This window comes from Ictalurus punctatus, chromosome 4 (genome assembly GCF_001660625.3).
Source record: "Ictalurus punctatus breed USDA103 chromosome 4, Coco_2.0, whole genome shotgun sequence".
Lineage (NCBI taxonomy): Eukaryota > Metazoa > Chordata > Actinopteri > Siluriformes > Ictaluridae > Ictalurus > Ictalurus punctatus.
In genome coordinates this window covers 35,246,690-35,264,063 of record NC_071284.1, presented here as the reverse complement: position 1 = coordinate 35,264,063, position 17,374 = coordinate 35,246,690, and the positions used below count along the sequence as shown (strand labels likewise).

Genomic DNA, 17,374 nt, shown 5'->3' with positions numbered 1-17,374 from the left:
AATAGCTACATTTATAGCACATCTAACATCTTCTGGGATCTGATTCCAGATTTGAACAGCCTACAAGCTAAATGCTGCTTCACAGTTTTTAGTTTGAACTAAACTCGATTCTGTAACTGGAAGCCAGAGTAAAGTGTCCATGTACACCCTGTAGAATACAGTGAGGAAGGAAAGGGTGAGTTTTTCCAGGCTCTCTATCTAGGTATGGAACATTGAGAATATGCATGAGGTTCTCAGAAATGTGCACTCAGAGGAACTTGGAGGTCTTTACTGTGCTCATGGGGGTGCTGCTGATGTGCGGTGGAGAATGATCACCACAAATCCTCCTAAAGTCAACAACCATTTGGTAACCAAGTTTGCTATATCATACTTCTCTCTCCCTACTTCTTTACACCACTCTTTAGAGAAAATGAGGAAAGACCAAATTCTCCTGAAACCAGCTGTGTGTCCTTTAAGAGTGACCAGTCTAAGCCACTCTCTATCAACTTTAAAGAGGGAACAGGTTCTCAAGAAAGGTATTGTTGTCTTCCTCATTACTCATCATAACTGCATTCTCACACACATCTTTAGCAACACCTTGCCAGATAGAATTGTTAGCCTCATTGTAACGTTCAGTTTTGAATTTTTGAATTTAGAATTTTGTCATGTAGGGGAGCTGTGCTTTGTAATAATGAGTGATTCTACTATTAATTGGAACTTATTGGCAAGTTTGGCCATTGAACAAAAGCATTTCTCTTGTTCATGAGTAATTCTGGTGGCCAGAAATAAACTCATCTATACTGACATCGACGGAGCAGTAAAGCAGGGGCTATGACACTAGGGATGAATTCTGACCATTGTATCCAGCAGTAATTTGGAGTGAAACAGGTCATCACCCTGCTATCCACTGTTTTGTGACTTTTATTTACTTTTCATATTCAGAACTAGAAGTATCTCCTAAATAGTGCCTGTCTTGAGAAGTTGTCCTGCTTGACTCCCATGCATACTCTTCTGCATCTTCTCAAGATTTACCCACAAACACATTTGCCCCTAGGGCCTTACAAACTATGCACTCCTTTCCAGATTGGGACCCAAACACTCGTACACCAGGTTGTAACAGAATAAACCCCTGCCAATCTGTGCCTAAAGTTACTGGTTGGGAGTGGTGAAGAGTACCCGCTACCTCAGGATTGGGGGAAAACTGCATAGAAACCCAGAGCATACACATAATAAACTGTTGTTGTGCAATGGAGAATGATCACCACAGGTCATCCTGAAGCCAACAATAATCAATTCTTTGTTTTGTGTGAATAACTAGAAATTATTACATACAATTGCTAAACCATACTTCTTTCTACTTTTTAGAGGAACTGAAGAAAGACCAAATTCTCCTTTATCCAGCTGTGTGTCCTATAAGAGTGACCAGTCTAAGCCACTCTCTATCAACTTTAAAGAGGGAACAGGTTCTCAGGAAAGGTATTGTTGTCTTCCTCATTGCTCATCATAATTGCATTCACAGACACATCTTTAGCAACAGCTTGACAGATAGAATTGTTAGCCTCATTGTAATGCATGCAGTGGATCTGTGCTTTGTAATAATGAGTGATTCTACTACTAATTGTAACTTACTGGCCAGTTTGGCCATTGAAAATTTTGGACAGTACATGGACACAGAGACCTCCTCTGAAAAACGAAGGTTGCTGCTGGAAGTGGTATTAGTGATTACCAGCAGGGGGTGCTCACCATGTGGTCTGTGTGGGTCCTAATGCCCCTATATAGTGACGGGGACACTGTACTGTAAAAGCACTGTCTTTTAGATGAGACGTTAAACCAAGGTCCTGACGCTTTGTCATCATTAAAATTCCCAGGACACTTCTCATAAAATAGTAGGGGTATAACTCTGATGTCCTTGCGAAATTCCCCCATTGGCCATTATGTATCAGCCCCCCCCCCAACAAGAACAATCCCCCCTGTCAGTCCTGGCTCTCTGGGCAAAATGTCCACACTGGTGTTGGACAGCCCGATGGTGGGCTGTCTCATCGGCTCAGGTGTGAGCAAAGCTTGGTGGGCTGTCTCATTGGCCTCAGACAGGAACATGGCTTCTTGGGCCGTCTTGTCGGCCTCTGACTGGAACATTGTGTGGTCGGCCATCTTGTTAGCCTCTGGCAGTAACATGGCATGGGAGGCCATACCATAGGCTACTGGCAGGAACATGGCATGGGAGGCTGTGCCATTTACCTCAAACAAGAATATGGCATGGGAGGCCATGCTGTGTACCTCAGACAGGAGCATGGCATGACAGGAACCGGCGTCTAGCAGGAACATGCTTGCTCCTCGTCGGCTTCTGGCTTGAACAGGACTTGGTAGGCTGTGCCGTCAACCTGTAACTGGAACTGAACATGGGAGGTCCCCTTGTTGAACTCTATCAGGATTAAGGCTCAATGACCACTTCATCGGTCTCACACTGGGGCTCTGGAGATGAGGTTGATACATTGACCTCCAGCTGGAGATAGGGTGTGGAGGGTGCCCTGTCGGCCTCAGTCTGGAGCTGGGCTGTGGAGGCTGCCCTGTCAGCATCTGGCTCCCTCTTGTAGTATGAGTTGAATGGCCGTGTGGGTTCGTCCGTCAGGCTGGCCCTCCCCAAACAAATATTTGGTTGGGTTTGAACTCTGGACACCCAAACAATTTAACTAAAAGTCCAACAAACTGGGCTACTCCACTAAGGCTGCTGGATCTCATGGCAATCAGGAGCTCTGCCCAGCAGCAGACTGAGCTGGTGAGCCAGGACAACAGCCACTGCTTCTCTTCAAGTTTGGGGTCCACCAAGCTTGCAAAATAAAATTGGCATTATAGGAGATAACGTCCCAGATACACAGAAAATCCATCATATGTTTCAGGGGGAATCAGGAAAGTCCACTGAGAAAAAAGGATGGAGTTAAGCACTGACATGGTTATCCTGGTGCCACATCTCCTCTGCTTTACTGCTGTCATGTAACGTGAATTGGAGATGGATGCAAGTGCAGTTAAAGCTTTTATTGAAGAGAGGCAAGCAGACAAATCCAGAATCGAAGGGCAATATCAAGGTCACAAAACAGGGAAAGATCAGGAGATCGGCAAACAGGCAAAACAGGGCTTAGATGAGAATCATAAATGAGAACAAAAACCTGATCAAAAACCATGAAACAAAAAATGAGGATCAAAGGCTTCGTATGGATCTGGTGGCACAACACAACGCACAATACTTTGCCTGTTGCGCTACGCGCTGTTGAGTGCCCTGAGCGCTGGAGCTCAAATCTGGAGCTGACATCTCTGACACTATGCTCTTGGAGAGCCTGATGGTGTTGCTCCTGTAGGTGGATCAGTAAAATCATATGCAAGCAGTTCATGTCTCCGAGGTTGCCTGATTTTTCTTAGACAGAGGAGTCACAGACATGGTTTTTCAATAGCAAGTTTTACAAACTTGGAAAAAAGTAAAAAGAAAATCCACAACTAAAATAAACAAACATCATTTGGGCTGATTGAGATGCTCTCTATACTCACCTTGCAGAATATAAAGAAGTTAAGAGTGAGATGTACTGAGCTTTTTGGCTAGGTAGGGTGTGTTAATGTCCACATGAAGTCATCTGCAATTTGAACTTGGAGCTCTTTACTATGCCCATGATTGTGTGGTTGATGTTCTTTAAATATTACATACAATTGCTAAGACATTTCTCTCTACTCTTTAGAGGAACTGAGGAAAGACGAAGTTCTCCTGTAGCCAGCTGTGTGTCTTTTAAGAGTGATCAGTCCAAGCCACTTTCTATCAACTTTAAAGAGGGAACAGCCTCCCAGGAAATTGCACTTTCCTCCTCGTTAAAGGTGGACCAGCCTCTCAGGTATTAATTTCTCATCCTCTTGCTCATCATAATCTCATCCTCAGAAAGTTAGCCCAGAATGAAGCTGGATTTATTGGTTTAGTCAGTAATTATGGGGAAAAGGGGATCTGCTTGTTGATCCTATAAGCATCAGCTGGGCAACCTATTTATATTGTCAAAATTACTTGTATGCAGTTCATACTTCCATGCCTCCAGGTTGCTATAGGGTTTTCCCAATACTGTCTAATCCACCACCTTTGAACATATATGCTTACCTTTTAGTTGACAGAATATGTAGACTGAAGAAGTCGAAGCATTTTACAGCAATCAAATATGATATAATGATGATCTAATACGGGGCACAGTGGCTTAATGGTTAGCGCGTTTGTCTCACACCTCCAGGGTTGAGCGATTGATTCCTGCCGCAGTCCTGTGTGAACGGAGTTTGCATGTTCTCCCCATGCTTTGGGGGGTTTCCTCCGAGTACTCCGGTTTCCTTCCCAGTCCAAATACATGCATTGTAGGTTGATTGGCATGTCCAAAATTGCCTGTAGTGTGTGAATGTGTGTGTGATTGTGCCCTGTGATGGATCGGCACCCTGTCCAGGCCTTGTCCCCCATGCTTCCTGGGATAGACTCCAGGTTCCCCGCAACCCAGTAAGGATAATTGATACAGAAAATGGATGAATGGATGATCTAATACAAATTTAAACAATCTACAAAAAAAAGGAAACAAACAAAACAAATGGGAACATGGCAAACACTCAAATAATGTAATAAGATACTACTAGATTATAATACCAATATGTCAGTCAGTTTATAATTTTAGGTGAGTAGTATGCTCTCTGTAGTCAACCTGTTGAATATGAGAATGGCAAGGGTGAGATTTACTGGACTTTTTGGGGAGGTAGGTGCTGATGAAGGTCTACACGAGGTCCACTTTAATGTGTACATAAAGGAAATTGGAGCTTTTATCTTTACTGTGCCCATGATGTGCAGTAGAGAATCATCATCTCAAATCTTCCTGAATCCAACAATCATCTTTGTTTTGTGTGAATAACTACAATTTATTACATATAACTGCTTTAGAATGTATTCGATAAAATACCTTTCTCTGTGCTCTTTAGGGGAACTGATGAAAGGCCAAAGTCTCCTGTATCCAAATGTCTTTCCTTGAAGAGCAACCAATCAAAGCCACTATCTATCAACTTTAATGAGAGAACAGACTCCCAGGAGAGGTATTAATGTCTCTTCCTATTCTCAAAATAATCTCATCCTCAAGTCCAGGTTTTTACTGAATTTAAAAGTATGTCATCCCTTGTAGGGGAGCTAAGGTTTATAATCATACGAGTTATTCTATTATTTAAAATAGCATGTTAAAAGATTTAAGCTTTTAGTATTTAGACACACCTATTGATAACTCTACTACCCAGTGCAGTAAAACTTCTTAAATGTAAGTATTTAAATGTTTTTGATAGGTAATATTATCAGTATAGAAGAGACTAGTTTAATATCACAACAGAGAAGTAAAGTGTTTTTTCTGCTCTTACATAGTTTTTGAGAAATGTTTTAATTTAGATTCAACTCAAATAAACTGTTAAGAATTAAAATCAAGTTAAGAAAGTGCTGACCAGACCACAAAAAAAAGGTTACATTTAAATTGCAATTTAGCTAAATAACTTTATCACATTTAGATAAAATGAATTTATTAATGCTATGTTCAGTTTTCATAGCTTTGTGAGAATCCCCATCACTTTTGGTTGCTCATTTTTATTTGTTTTTATGAAACACAAACAAATCAGTCTGTTATAAGTACACTATATGGCCAAAAGTTTGTTCATCCCTGACCATCCCACCCATATATGCTTGTTGAATGTCCTATTCCATATTTATTCCCCCTTTGCTGTTATAATAAACTCCAATATTCTGGGTCGGCTTTCCACCAGATTTTGGCTGTGAGAATTTGTGATCATTCAGCTGTAAGAGCATTAGTGAGGTTGAGGTCAGGGACTGATGTTGGGTAAGAAGGCTACAATTCCAGGCCATCCCAAAGATGTTCAGTGGGGTTGAAGTCAGGGCTCTGTGCAGGACACTTGAGTTCTTCCACCTACTTCCAAACTTAACACACCATGTCTTCATGGAGTTCAGTCTGTACAGAGGGGTATCGTCATGCTGGAACAGGTTTGGGCCTCTTAGTTCCAGTGAAGGGAAATTGTAATGCTACAGTGTACAGAGACATTCTCTACAATTGTGTACTTCTGACTTTGTGGCAATAGTTTTGGGGAAAAAGCACATATGGGTGTGATGGTCAGGGGTTCACATACTTTTGGTCATATAGAGTACATACAACATGTACTCCTTATTGATTTTTATTGGACATATTAGTCAGGTGGGATGTTTTTTTGAAAACAATACATTAAACCTTTTTTCAATATTGGTACAATTACAGTGTAATATGGAAACTCTTTTCCATTCTCTTTTAGACAAAATTCCTCCCCAGCTAGACAGCTAAAGAATACGCCTAGTACTGACAAAACAACAGGGATACATTCCAAGGAAAGGTATATTTTTTTCTAATTTAATACTGTCATTTATTATTCTTAATTAAACTGCTAATAATAAAATATTTTATTTTGACTGCAGAAATCATTGTGAGTCTGAAGCTACTGTGAAAACTGCCAAATTAGAAAAGAAGATTACAGACTTTCTCTACAACATCTTCAATGTAAGACTTAAATCATCTTTGTTTGCTTCCCATGATGTCCACCATTACACCTTTTCAGAAAACATTTGGGGTTATTTATTTCAAAAGTATAAAAAAGGCAGGTGTCTAGTTTGATGATGAAAACTAGAACAGGTCCTCCTGTTGAAACACCACCAACTGAAAAGGCTGATTTATGAACTGAGCTGGCAATACATTGGGCTGGAAAGCCGGGTCAGCCAAAGTGTAAACTGATTATCCTGTGGCCCCCACCTGAGTCATTGTGGACTCATTGAGAGAGCGTGCAACTCGCCGACTCTCCTGGTGGATGCCACAAGGAAAGCAGTTTCATGGAAAAACTCCTAATATCTTCTTGCTCAATCGGCTCATAGGGTGCTGAACACAAAATTGTCTAACACAACCTGCAAATTCCACTGGGTATACACCATCCATGCTCATGGCTTAAGATGCATAGCTCCTTTAAGAAAAGCCAACACTAGCCTATTTGCACCAATCGACACCTACAAGGTCCCGGTGGGCTGACAGCGCTGCCATAAACATCTTAAGAGTGGCTGGGGAACGTCCCATGTCCAGTAAGTACTGCAGGAATTCCAATACCATGCTGATGGGACAGACATCTGGGCTAAGAGCTCGATCTATACACCATGAAACAAACAGTCTCCACTTACTGGCATAAGTACAATGTGTTGAAGGGGACATTGCACTCATGACAGTCTTCCTCACTCCTGCTGAGCATTGGGAGAACGTTATCTGTCCAGGGATGCCACAGCACCTGGTTCATCTGTGACAGCAGATACTTCCGAGCTGGCAGTGGCTGAGGTGGACCAGTTGTGAGAGTTGATAGAAGAGTGAACTAAGCCAACAGTGGGCCACTAGAATGAGCCTGTGATGCTTCTCCTGTACATGCCTCAGGACTGACCAGAGGAGTGGAATGGGGGAAAGGCATAGAGAAGAGGTCTGGCCATTTGTGGACCAGGGAGACACAGGAAGTGTTCACCGCAGAAGCGCTTGTGTCAGCTGCACGGTGACAGGATAGAGACCTTGTACCTCCCGGGTAAATGGTAAATGTTGCACTTATATAGATGTTTCTTAACCTTAGCAGTTAAAAATGCAGCAATGGTAGCAGAGCTGCCATGCAAGGTGCTAGCTTGCCATTGGGAGCAACTTGGGGTTCAGTGTCTTGCCCAAGGACACTTTAGCATGTGGAGTCACATGGGCCAGGAATTGAACTGCCAACTCTATGATTAGTGGACAACCCTATCTACCACCTGAGCCACAGCCGCCCAGGTCATTGATTAAAAACACCACTGTGATCTTGTCTGTCCTTATCAGAATATTTCGGCCTGAGAGATCAATCATGAAATGTCTCAGGGTGAAAAGTACTACCCACAACTCCAAAAGGTTGATGTGAAATACACCTAGCTGTAGTTATTGGTATGCCTCTTTGTAGAAACCTCTCCCTCCTCCAGACTCTCAGAGGCAGTGCAGCTGGCCATGACTCGAACTACAGTGCCCCGATTGTGCACTGATGACAAACATCTGGCTATCAACTAGCATTGGAATGGGAAAAGATGCAAAAGTTCTAGTTGAATGACTGATGAGGCCGCCGTGAGAATGCTTGCCAGCAGTAGGAAGTCTATATAGGCAGCTTGCCATGAACCTGGAACTTTGCTAAGGTTCTCCACAAGGCCTGCCTTCTGCCGTCTGTGAGGTTGGCCCTCATTGACCTGGAGTCCAAGTGCATACCCAGGAAGCACACTGGCTGGCATGGGGCTGAGGTTTACCTTCAGACCCAAGGTGGCGTCATGATGTATGTTGTTGGCAGCTTGCATAGGTGATCTGGTGCACAGCAGCCAATCATCCAAATATGGGAGAATCAGCATGCCCTCCCACTGAAGAGGTTCCAGTGCCACCTGAATGCACTGTGTGAAGGCCCAGGGAGAAAGAGAAAGGCTGAATGGTAGGACATAGAACTGATAAGACTCGTCCTGAAATGTGAACTGAAAGAAACTTCTGTGGTGCAGGGCAATGGGAATATGGAAATACGCATCCTTCAATTCCACCATGGTGAACCACTTTCCGGTTCTGATAGCATGTCAGACATCTGCCACCCATAACATGCGAAAAGGAAGACACTTGAGGCTCTTGTTTAAGTGTCTGAGGCCCTTTATCCTGGGCTCTGTGGGGCAGTGGTAGCTCAGTGTTTAAGACATTGGTCTGCTGCTCAGAAGGTAATGATTTCAAACCCCAGCACTGCCAAGCTGCCACTGTTGTGTCCTTAACCCTCAATTGCTCAGATGTATAAATGTGATAAATGTGCATTGCTCTGTATAAGAGCATCTGCCAAATGCTGTAAATGTAATTCTGCTTCCAGTGTGTGTGCAGATGATTTTACCACTTCCGTAAAATCAGGACAACTAGGTGACTGGCCATGCGACTTGATGATCCAATAGGTTTGAAGGGTCCAACACAGGAGGAAGTGGGTCCAAATTCACCATAGCTAGGGTGAATTTTGATTGTATCCTACAGTGAAAAGACTACTGAAGAATCAGCACTTTGAAGGCCTGAACCCTCATCACTATCAGAGTGTTGAGACTGAGAATGTGACAATGATGTCTTCTCCAAGGGGGGCATAATGGTCCTGCCCTTCAGTAATCTAGAGATAATGTGTCCAGAGGGGTATAGTATCATAGAGGGGGCTCGTTTCTTCTTTGTAGGCCCTTCAATCTTACTAGCAAAACACTTATTACATATTTGAAACTTGGTTCTGGATGGTGCAGGAGAATTCTGAAATTCAAAATTCAAATCTTGCCACCCTTTGTTGCCTAACCTCCAAAGGAATTAAATTACTCTCCGGGCAATTATCGAGTAGGGCCTCCCTGATGTGCTCGATGTACAAACAGGCAGGGTATTGAATATGTGCATCCATAAGGTCCATAGGACCTGAACATATGGAGCATGAGGCAGCCGTAGCTATCTGCACAAATAGCAGGATAACCCTGGTAAACCAAAGGCTTAATGCAAGACTGAAAATAAAATAAAACTAAATGCAGTACTGCGATGAATAGGCATAGTGGTTGTCACGGTAACCGCACATATGAATGCCACCCTGGTTCACCAGAGAGCACAACTATGGCACAAAAAATTGGGCGGGCAACAGGTGTGTACACACGGTCCAACTAGAGCCCTGGCTAACCAATGAGTTCTAATATAGACACTCACCTCAATTCCACTGATGGGAAATGGTGTTTATGAAAATCCTGGATAACCAGTGGGTCCGATGAGTGATCCAACGAATTCAATATAATCCAATGACGAAAAGAAAATCCAATATGTTTGTAGCTGTCTTGAGGCACAGCTATAGCAAGGAGCAAATGCTAACCCAAAAACTGTGCACGCTCGAGCAAGATCTCTAAGTGAGAATGACAGACTGCGAGACAGACCATGACATAGGCGGAAACTGATATAGCTTCCGACACGCCATCAGACAAGATCACGTGTGACTGAATCATATGAGATTTTCAATGTAATTCAAGAAACTCCTACCACCATGTACTGGCCGTCTCTGGCAATCTGGAACAGTGAATTAGAAACACATGAGGAGATGTGTCTAATTTATCCATTGTGGCATATCATAGAATCAAAGCATGTCTAATTTATCCATTAAGGCATATCATAGAATAGCCTGCATGAATGAAGACATAGAAGCACCGGTACACCTAAAACTGTGAGACATATAGGATAATCTAGAGACTTCTGAAATAAACCACACCTGATAGTGCACAGAGAGTGAATCAAGGCTTTTGTTTTGGACTTAAGGTCTACATTCACCATTTAGTAAAGAAGGGCTTGCTCAATTGTTAATGCTTTTAATTGTTATCAATATGAGATTTTACATCGCTGCTTACATCTCTGTCTAATCTTTATGTACCTGCCTGCTATGTTTAGAAGTGTTTTCAGTCATGAAGAATCAAATTAAATTTTATTATGTTTATTATAAAATAGTTCTTAATTTTATTTTCTCTGTGTTTTGTGAAGGATCTCGAAAATAAAATGACTGTATTTATAAAACATGAGCTTGAGATGTTTAAGAAATTTCTGAGAAAAGAAAACACAAAATATTATGGAGATGTGAGGGATGATCTGTGGAGTATTAAAGAAGCAACTCTTGATATGGCGTTATACTTTTTGAAGATGATGGATCACGGTGACCTTGCTGATGCACTCCAAGGTAAGAGATCACTAGACAGTAGCAAACAGCCCCTGAACTTTCTTAAGAGGGGAAAATATGTAACCCTTCATAATACTATCCCTAATTTCTCTACTTTTTTAACAGTATGACTAAATGTAGTAATGTAGTGTCTGTAATATTTCAGAACATAGTTATTTATTTAATTAATGTATTTGTCTTTCTTGTGTTTTATAATTATATAATTAGATGCGCTAATAGGAATCCAGCAGCGTGCACTCAAATCAAACCTGTGTAAGAAGTATAATCGTGTATGTGAAGGAATTGCAAAGCAAGGAGAGTCCAACATTCTTAACAAGATCTACACAGATCTGTACATCACAGCTGGTGGAAGTGGACAAATAAAAGAAGAACATGAGGTGAGACAAATCGAAAAGCAAAAAACGAGTGTGAAAAATGAGAAAAATCAGATGGAGCAAGAGGAACAAATTGAATGTAAGAACATGTTCGAACCGTTATCTGAAGAAGACAAACGCATCAGGACTGTGGTGACGCAGGGGGTCGCTGGCATCGGAAAATCCATCTGTGTGCAGAAGTTTGTTCTAGACTGGGCTGAAGGGAAAGAATATCAGGACATCAAGTTCATATTTCCACTGCCTTTCAGAGAGCTGAACCTGAAGGAGAAGAAAGAGCGCAGTTTGAGGGAAATCATCTATCATTTTTTCCCAGAAGCAAAAGGACTGAGATTCACAGATAGGTATAAAGTCATGTTCATCTTTGATGGCCTGGATGAGTGTCGACTTCCTCTGACTTTCCTTGAAAATGTGAAGTTGACTGATGCATCAATGGGAGCTTCACTGGACACTATAGTGACAAACCTCATTGAAGGAAACCTGCTTCCGTCTGCTCTGATCTGGATAACCACTCGACCAGCAGCAGCTGGTAAGATCCCTGCTGAACATGTGGACCGGATCACAGAGGTGCGTGGCTTCAATGATGTACAAAAAGTGGAATACTTCAGAAAGAAAATCAGCGATGAGAGTCTGGCCAACAGAATCATCGATCATATTAAAGGATCAAGAAGCCTCTTCATCATGTGTCATATTCCAGTCTTCTGCTGGATTTCAGCTACCGTACTTGAGGGGATTTTGGGAGGAACAGACAGTGAAGACATTCCACAGACTCTGACGGAGATGTACACATGCTTTCTGATCTTTCAGACTGTACAGGGGGACAAGAAATACAATAGAAAGTGTGTCTCAGATATTCCGTGGGATAAAGAGGGAATTCTTTCACTGGGAAAGCTTGCCTTTAGTCACCTGGAAAAAAACAACTTGATATTCTATGAACAAGATCTAAACGACTGTGGAATTGACCCCAATAACATAAAGGTGTACTCAGGAGTGTGCACTCAGGAAACGAGCAGATTTCTAGGCACGGTTTTCAGCTTTGTGCATCTCAGCATTCAGGAGTTCATTGCTGCTTTATTTACATACGTAAGTCACCGAAATGAAAACAAGAATGTTTTTGAGCAACCAGAAGAGAGTAAAGAAACAAAAGAAATCGATTTGCTCAAGATTACAGTGGACAAAGCTTTGGAGAGTGACAAAGGACACTTGGATCTTTTCCTCCGCTTCCTTCTGGGCCTCTCAGTGGAGTCTAATCAGAAGCTCATTCGAGGTCTGCTGACACACAGAGGAAGCAGCTCTGATTGTCAGAAGGACATAGTTGATCACATCAAGACCAAACTTGAAGAAAATCCATCTCCTGAGAGATCAATCAATCTGTTCTACTGTCTGAAGGAGTTAAATGATGATTCACTAGTGAAAGAGATCCAAAGCTACATGAGCTCAGGACGTCTCTCTGAAGCTGATCTCTCACCTGCTCGGTGGTCTGCTCTGGTCTTTGTGTTGCTGACATCAGAGGAGGATCTGGAAGTGTTTGAGCTACAGAAGTTCATAAAGTCAGATGAATGCTTTAAGAGACTGCTACCAGTCGTCCGGGAAGCCACAACAGCTCTGTAAGTAAAACCTGTTTTTCCATTCAGCTTATTGTGTCCTCATAAAGCTTGGCCATAGGTACACTGATGACAGGAAACAATAATCAGTTGGCATAAACACTATGAACTTGACTTATAACTTGACATCAACATAACATGTTGAATTGATGAGTCATTCTTGTTCCTGCTGTCTTCAAATTTCAGTCAAATGAATGTTTCGTTGTATAGTACAAAATTATTTGGACATCAGAATATCAGATGCTTCCATGTGTGTTTGTTGAACAATTCATTCTAAAACCACGGGCGTAATATGGAGTCTCCTTTTTAACTGATATAATGTGTGAAAAGCTTGTACTTGGGTAGTTGGTGATGCAAGTAAGGACGCATGCTTTTTATTCACTGTCAAATTATACTTTCAGGCTCAGCGAGTGTAACCTGACAGAGAGAAGCTGCTCGGCTTTACACACAGTTCTCAGCTCAGAATCCTCCAAGCTGACTGAGGTGGATCTGAGCAGTAATACTCTGGAGGACTCAGGAGTGAAGCTGCTTTGTGCTGGACTGAAGAGTCCAAACTGTAAGCTGGAGAAACTGAGGTCAGTTCATCTCTCCTGTTGAGTAGACTTCAGCAGAAATGTTGCTTATCCCTTTTATACCACAAGTGAACACTGAATGATGTGTTTGGAAAACAAATTTAAGGTTTAAGACATGTTTGAACATTAAATGTCCCAATGACAGAACCCACTGTATTTTCACTTTAATTCTGACCAAATACACACTGAAATAACAAAGTTTATAAAAATTATGTCTTAATATCTTAATGATTCTGTAAATGTCAAACAATGAAAGAACTGAATGAAAAAATAGTCATAAATATATGTAATTATACTAAAAACAAAAACCCTAAACAAATTTTGTGTAAATGTTTTTTGTGATGTGCATAATTGCGAATCACATTGGTATGAATCCTATCAAAAAGATAAGGTTAGATTTCATGGTGTGATCTCCTTCATGATTAAATAACAAAAGGCTTTTGTCCTCTTAGACTTTCAGATTGTAATATAACAGAGGAAGGATACGCTGCTCTGGCTGAAGCTCTGAAATCAAACCTTTCATCAAACTTGATAGAGCTGGATCTCAGAGGGAACGACCCTGGAACATCAGGAGTGAAGCTGCTCACTGATGTACTACAGGATCAAAACTGTAAACTGAGCACATTGAGGTAAGCAATATGTACTGGGGTTTATTACTTCAATACAAAATCCATTGTAATACTCTAACACAGGGGTGCTCATTACGTTGAACACAATCAACCAGTCGTTCACAAGACAAAAACTGGTCGATTTTCTTAATAGGTCAAAAAACAGAGTTGGAGAAATTATACAATGTAATTCGGTGCGTTCATAGTCAAATTGTTTTACTGTTATTTGAGAATGATCTGACAAAAAAAGGTGAATTTGCTAAGTTTTTTTCTGCGAAAGTCAGACAGTTAGGAGTTAAAAAAGTAGGTTTTTAAACATTTAAAAATGGCAGACAGCAAGTTTCATGACATAATTGTTATCATTGATCTTGGCATGACGCAAGGTATTAGTATTTTTAAAAATTGTACTAGAATTTTACGCTAATGCATTACGCTAATGCATTACGGAGATATAGCTTCACATCCTTTTTGACTTCCTTGCCAATTAATTTGTTTGTGCATTATTCAAAAGCGATTTGGTCTATCGAAAATCGTTTAATAATTTTTTGCCAGCATGGCCTCACAATGTTCTGAGCCAGTGAAAATCGGAGCAACGGTCTAGAAGGATTTTAAAAAAGTAAGTTTTCAAAGTAGTTCAAAAGGGCGGCCAGCAAGTTTGGTTGCCCGTGGCATATTTGGCATCATTGTTCTCGGAATCTATGAAGACTAATGTCACGACAACAGGCAAAAGCAGGCAAACGTTATTAGCAGTTTTGACATTTTCATTATATCTTCTGACCAGAATGTGCCTCTGTCCCAAAACCTTTGAACCTTTTAAGTTCCTTCAAGGTATCCAGCAGATTTTTGTAATGATATGGTAATGTCTTCATAAAAAATAGCATTTTATGACAAAATTCATAATGGCTGACGCCCAAAATGGCTGACGCGGGAAAATTGGATATCGTTCTCAGTATGCTGCACTAAATCTAAAGAGACCAATCTTGTGATTTTTTGTTAAACTATTTGCAAGTTATAAGTAAAAAAATAACCATTTTTCATATCTCCTGACTAGTAGGTGATGCTGTCCTGAAACTGTTCAAGTATCATCAGGTCATGCATGTGATGAAGTATACCAAAATTAGTCTCAATACACTAAAGTGTTGTGGAGATATAGCCTCACGTTCATTTTTACCTGTTCTACATCAAATTAATTCCCACGTTTTTCAAGGATGGTTTGGTGTATCGATGAGCTTTTAGTAACTTTTTGCCAGCATGGTCTCAAAATGATCTCAGCCAATTTTGGTGAAAATCAGATGAACCGTCTATGATGAGTTTGAAAAAATAGGTTTTTCATAAAAATTATGGTTAATGTTGTCCTCTATCTGTGTGCCAAATTTAATAACTTTTCCGCAAGCAGTTCTATGGGCTGAAATGGACTCAATAGAGAACAAAGACGAAGAATAAGAATAAGAATAATAAGAAAACTAACGGACATAATAGGTGCCTCACACCTGCGATGCTTGGCCCCTAAAAACAAATCTCTCAATATAATTTCTCAAATAAAAATCAAGTCCAAATTTAGAGTTGATGTGCATGGTGGACTGTACCATAATAATAATAATATGAAAAAGTCGATCCCTTGTCGTAGAAGTGTGAGCACCCCTGCTCTAATTAAACACAAACCAAATACAATTGAACATAAAATAAAGTATGAGGTTGTGAATAATGCAGTCTGTCTTTGTTCCCTCACTGCAGGCTGCTGAAAAGTGCTGATGCAGAGAAGGCCTGTGATTTTCTGAATGAGGTTCTGGGTAAAAACCCCTTACTGCAGAGAGAACTGGATCTGAGTGGAAAAATAAAAGGAGATTCAGGAGTGAAGCAGCTCTCTGTTCTACTGGAGGATTCACACTGCAGACCTGAGAGACTCATGTGTGTATTACAACGTTATTTTTATTTATTTATTTATTTATTTAAATTGCTGCTTGCAGCTATGCTTATTATGCTTAAACTAAAATTAATTTGCCCTCTATCATTAGGCTAAAGAACTGTGGTATTACAGAAAAAGGCTGTTCTTCTTTGACTTCATCTTTTCAATTAAATCCTGTACACATAAAAGAGATGGATCTGAGTGAAAATAAACTTAGAAACTCTGGAGTGCAGGAGCTTTGTGCACTACTGAAACATCAGCCCTGTAACCTGCAGATACTGAGGTGAGGATCTGGTTCTGCTGTTTAAAACTTTATATAAGAACTCATGATTTTTTACATGTAAACCACAAACAAAAGCTTACATCTAGAACATATACTACTTACATCAGATTATTATAATAATGCCTTCAAATGTTCTCTATTTAGACTTTCAGACTGCAGTATAACACAGGAGGGATACAGAGATCTGGCTGAAGCTCTGAAATCATCACACCTGATAGAGCTGGATCTCAGAGGGAACGACCCTGGAGCATCAGGAGTGAAGCTGCTCACTGATGTACTACAGGATCCACACTGTACACTGAAGACACTGAGGTGAGCAAATTATACATAACAGAAATGTTTAAAAGGGAAATGTTGAAATGTTTAAAAGAAACAACCAAACCATTGGGTTGTTTTTATTAAGGTCCTAATAATTTGTTATTCTAACAAACAGATTCTATAAGATTTTATTTAAAAGACTTTTCAAAGATAAAGATTACAAAAAGTATGAATAGTCCAGAATGCTATAGTTATACTTAAATAATAATATTGATAATAGTGTAAACTTTTTATCCCTTCACAGACTGTTGAAAAGTCCTGAAGCAGAGAAAGCCTGTAAATATCTGACTGAAGTTTTAGGTACAACCCCCTTACTGCAGAGAGAACTGGATCTGAGTGGAAAAATAAAAGGAGACTCAAGAGTGAAGCGGGTCTCTGTTCTACTGAAGGATCCACACTGCAGACCTGAGAAACTTACGTGTGTACTATTATTGTTATTATTATTTTCAGAATTATAACACTGCAGTTTATTTAAATGTACTAAGTAAGGTTTACACTGCAATTTAGTTTCCTTCTACCTCCCAAAAACATGCCAAGGGATGGATTGGATATGCGAAAATTACGCCTCTCGGATCTCTACACAGCAAGATCCCCATTATTAAATCAATTCAAACCACATTGAAGCACACACACACACACACACACACACACACACACACACACACACACACACACACACACACATATATATATATATATATATATATATATATATATACACACACACACACACACACACACACACACACACACACAACATGGCTATAAAAATGGGGTTCATATACAATTGAGGACATTAAAAATTTATGAATATTTCATTAACACAACTCATAGTTTTGGCAGTGTTTACATCAGAAATATAAATTATGAATGACATTTTTTTACTTTTATTATCTGAACTTTTATTATGTTGTATGCATATACTCA

General features: G+C 40.4%; 1 protein-coding gene across 14 annotated transcripts in view; it reads left to right on the top strand.

The window, feature by feature from the left end:
• LOC108264148 (uncharacterized) overlaps positions 1 to 17,374 on the top strand; it is a 332,110-nt gene that overhangs the window by 8,343 nt on the left and 306,393 nt on the right. For 10 of the 14 annotated variants that reach the window (XM_053678258.1, XM_053678251.1, XM_053678253.1 and 7 more), the window contains exons 3-16: positions 405 to 515; positions 1,345 to 1,455; positions 3,705 to 3,854; positions 4,960 to 5,070; positions 6,316 to 6,393; positions 6,476 to 6,557; positions 10,593 to 10,785; positions 10,993 to 12,763; positions 13,162 to 13,335; positions 13,785 to 13,961; positions 15,675 to 15,848; positions 15,956 to 16,129; positions 16,274 to 16,441; positions 16,692 to 16,865. In XM_053678258.1, the coding sequence (XP_053534233.1) occupies positions 405 to 515; positions 1,345 to 1,455; positions 3,705 to 3,854; positions 4,960 to 5,070; positions 6,316 to 6,393; positions 6,476 to 6,557; positions 10,593 to 10,785; positions 10,993 to 12,763; positions 13,162 to 13,335; positions 13,785 to 13,961; positions 15,675 to 15,848; positions 15,956 to 16,129; positions 16,274 to 16,441; positions 16,692 to 16,865 (3,648 nt within the window). The remainder of the gene's footprint in view (positions 1 to 404; positions 516 to 1,344; positions 1,456 to 3,704; positions 3,855 to 4,959; positions 5,071 to 6,315; positions 6,394 to 6,475; positions 6,558 to 10,592; positions 10,786 to 10,992; positions 12,764 to 13,161; positions 13,336 to 13,784; positions 13,962 to 15,674; positions 15,849 to 15,955; positions 16,130 to 16,273; positions 16,442 to 16,691; positions 16,866 to 17,374) is intronic. The other 4 variants (XM_053678255.1, XM_053678259.1, XM_053678254.1 and 1 more) reach the window with 3 other exon arrangements.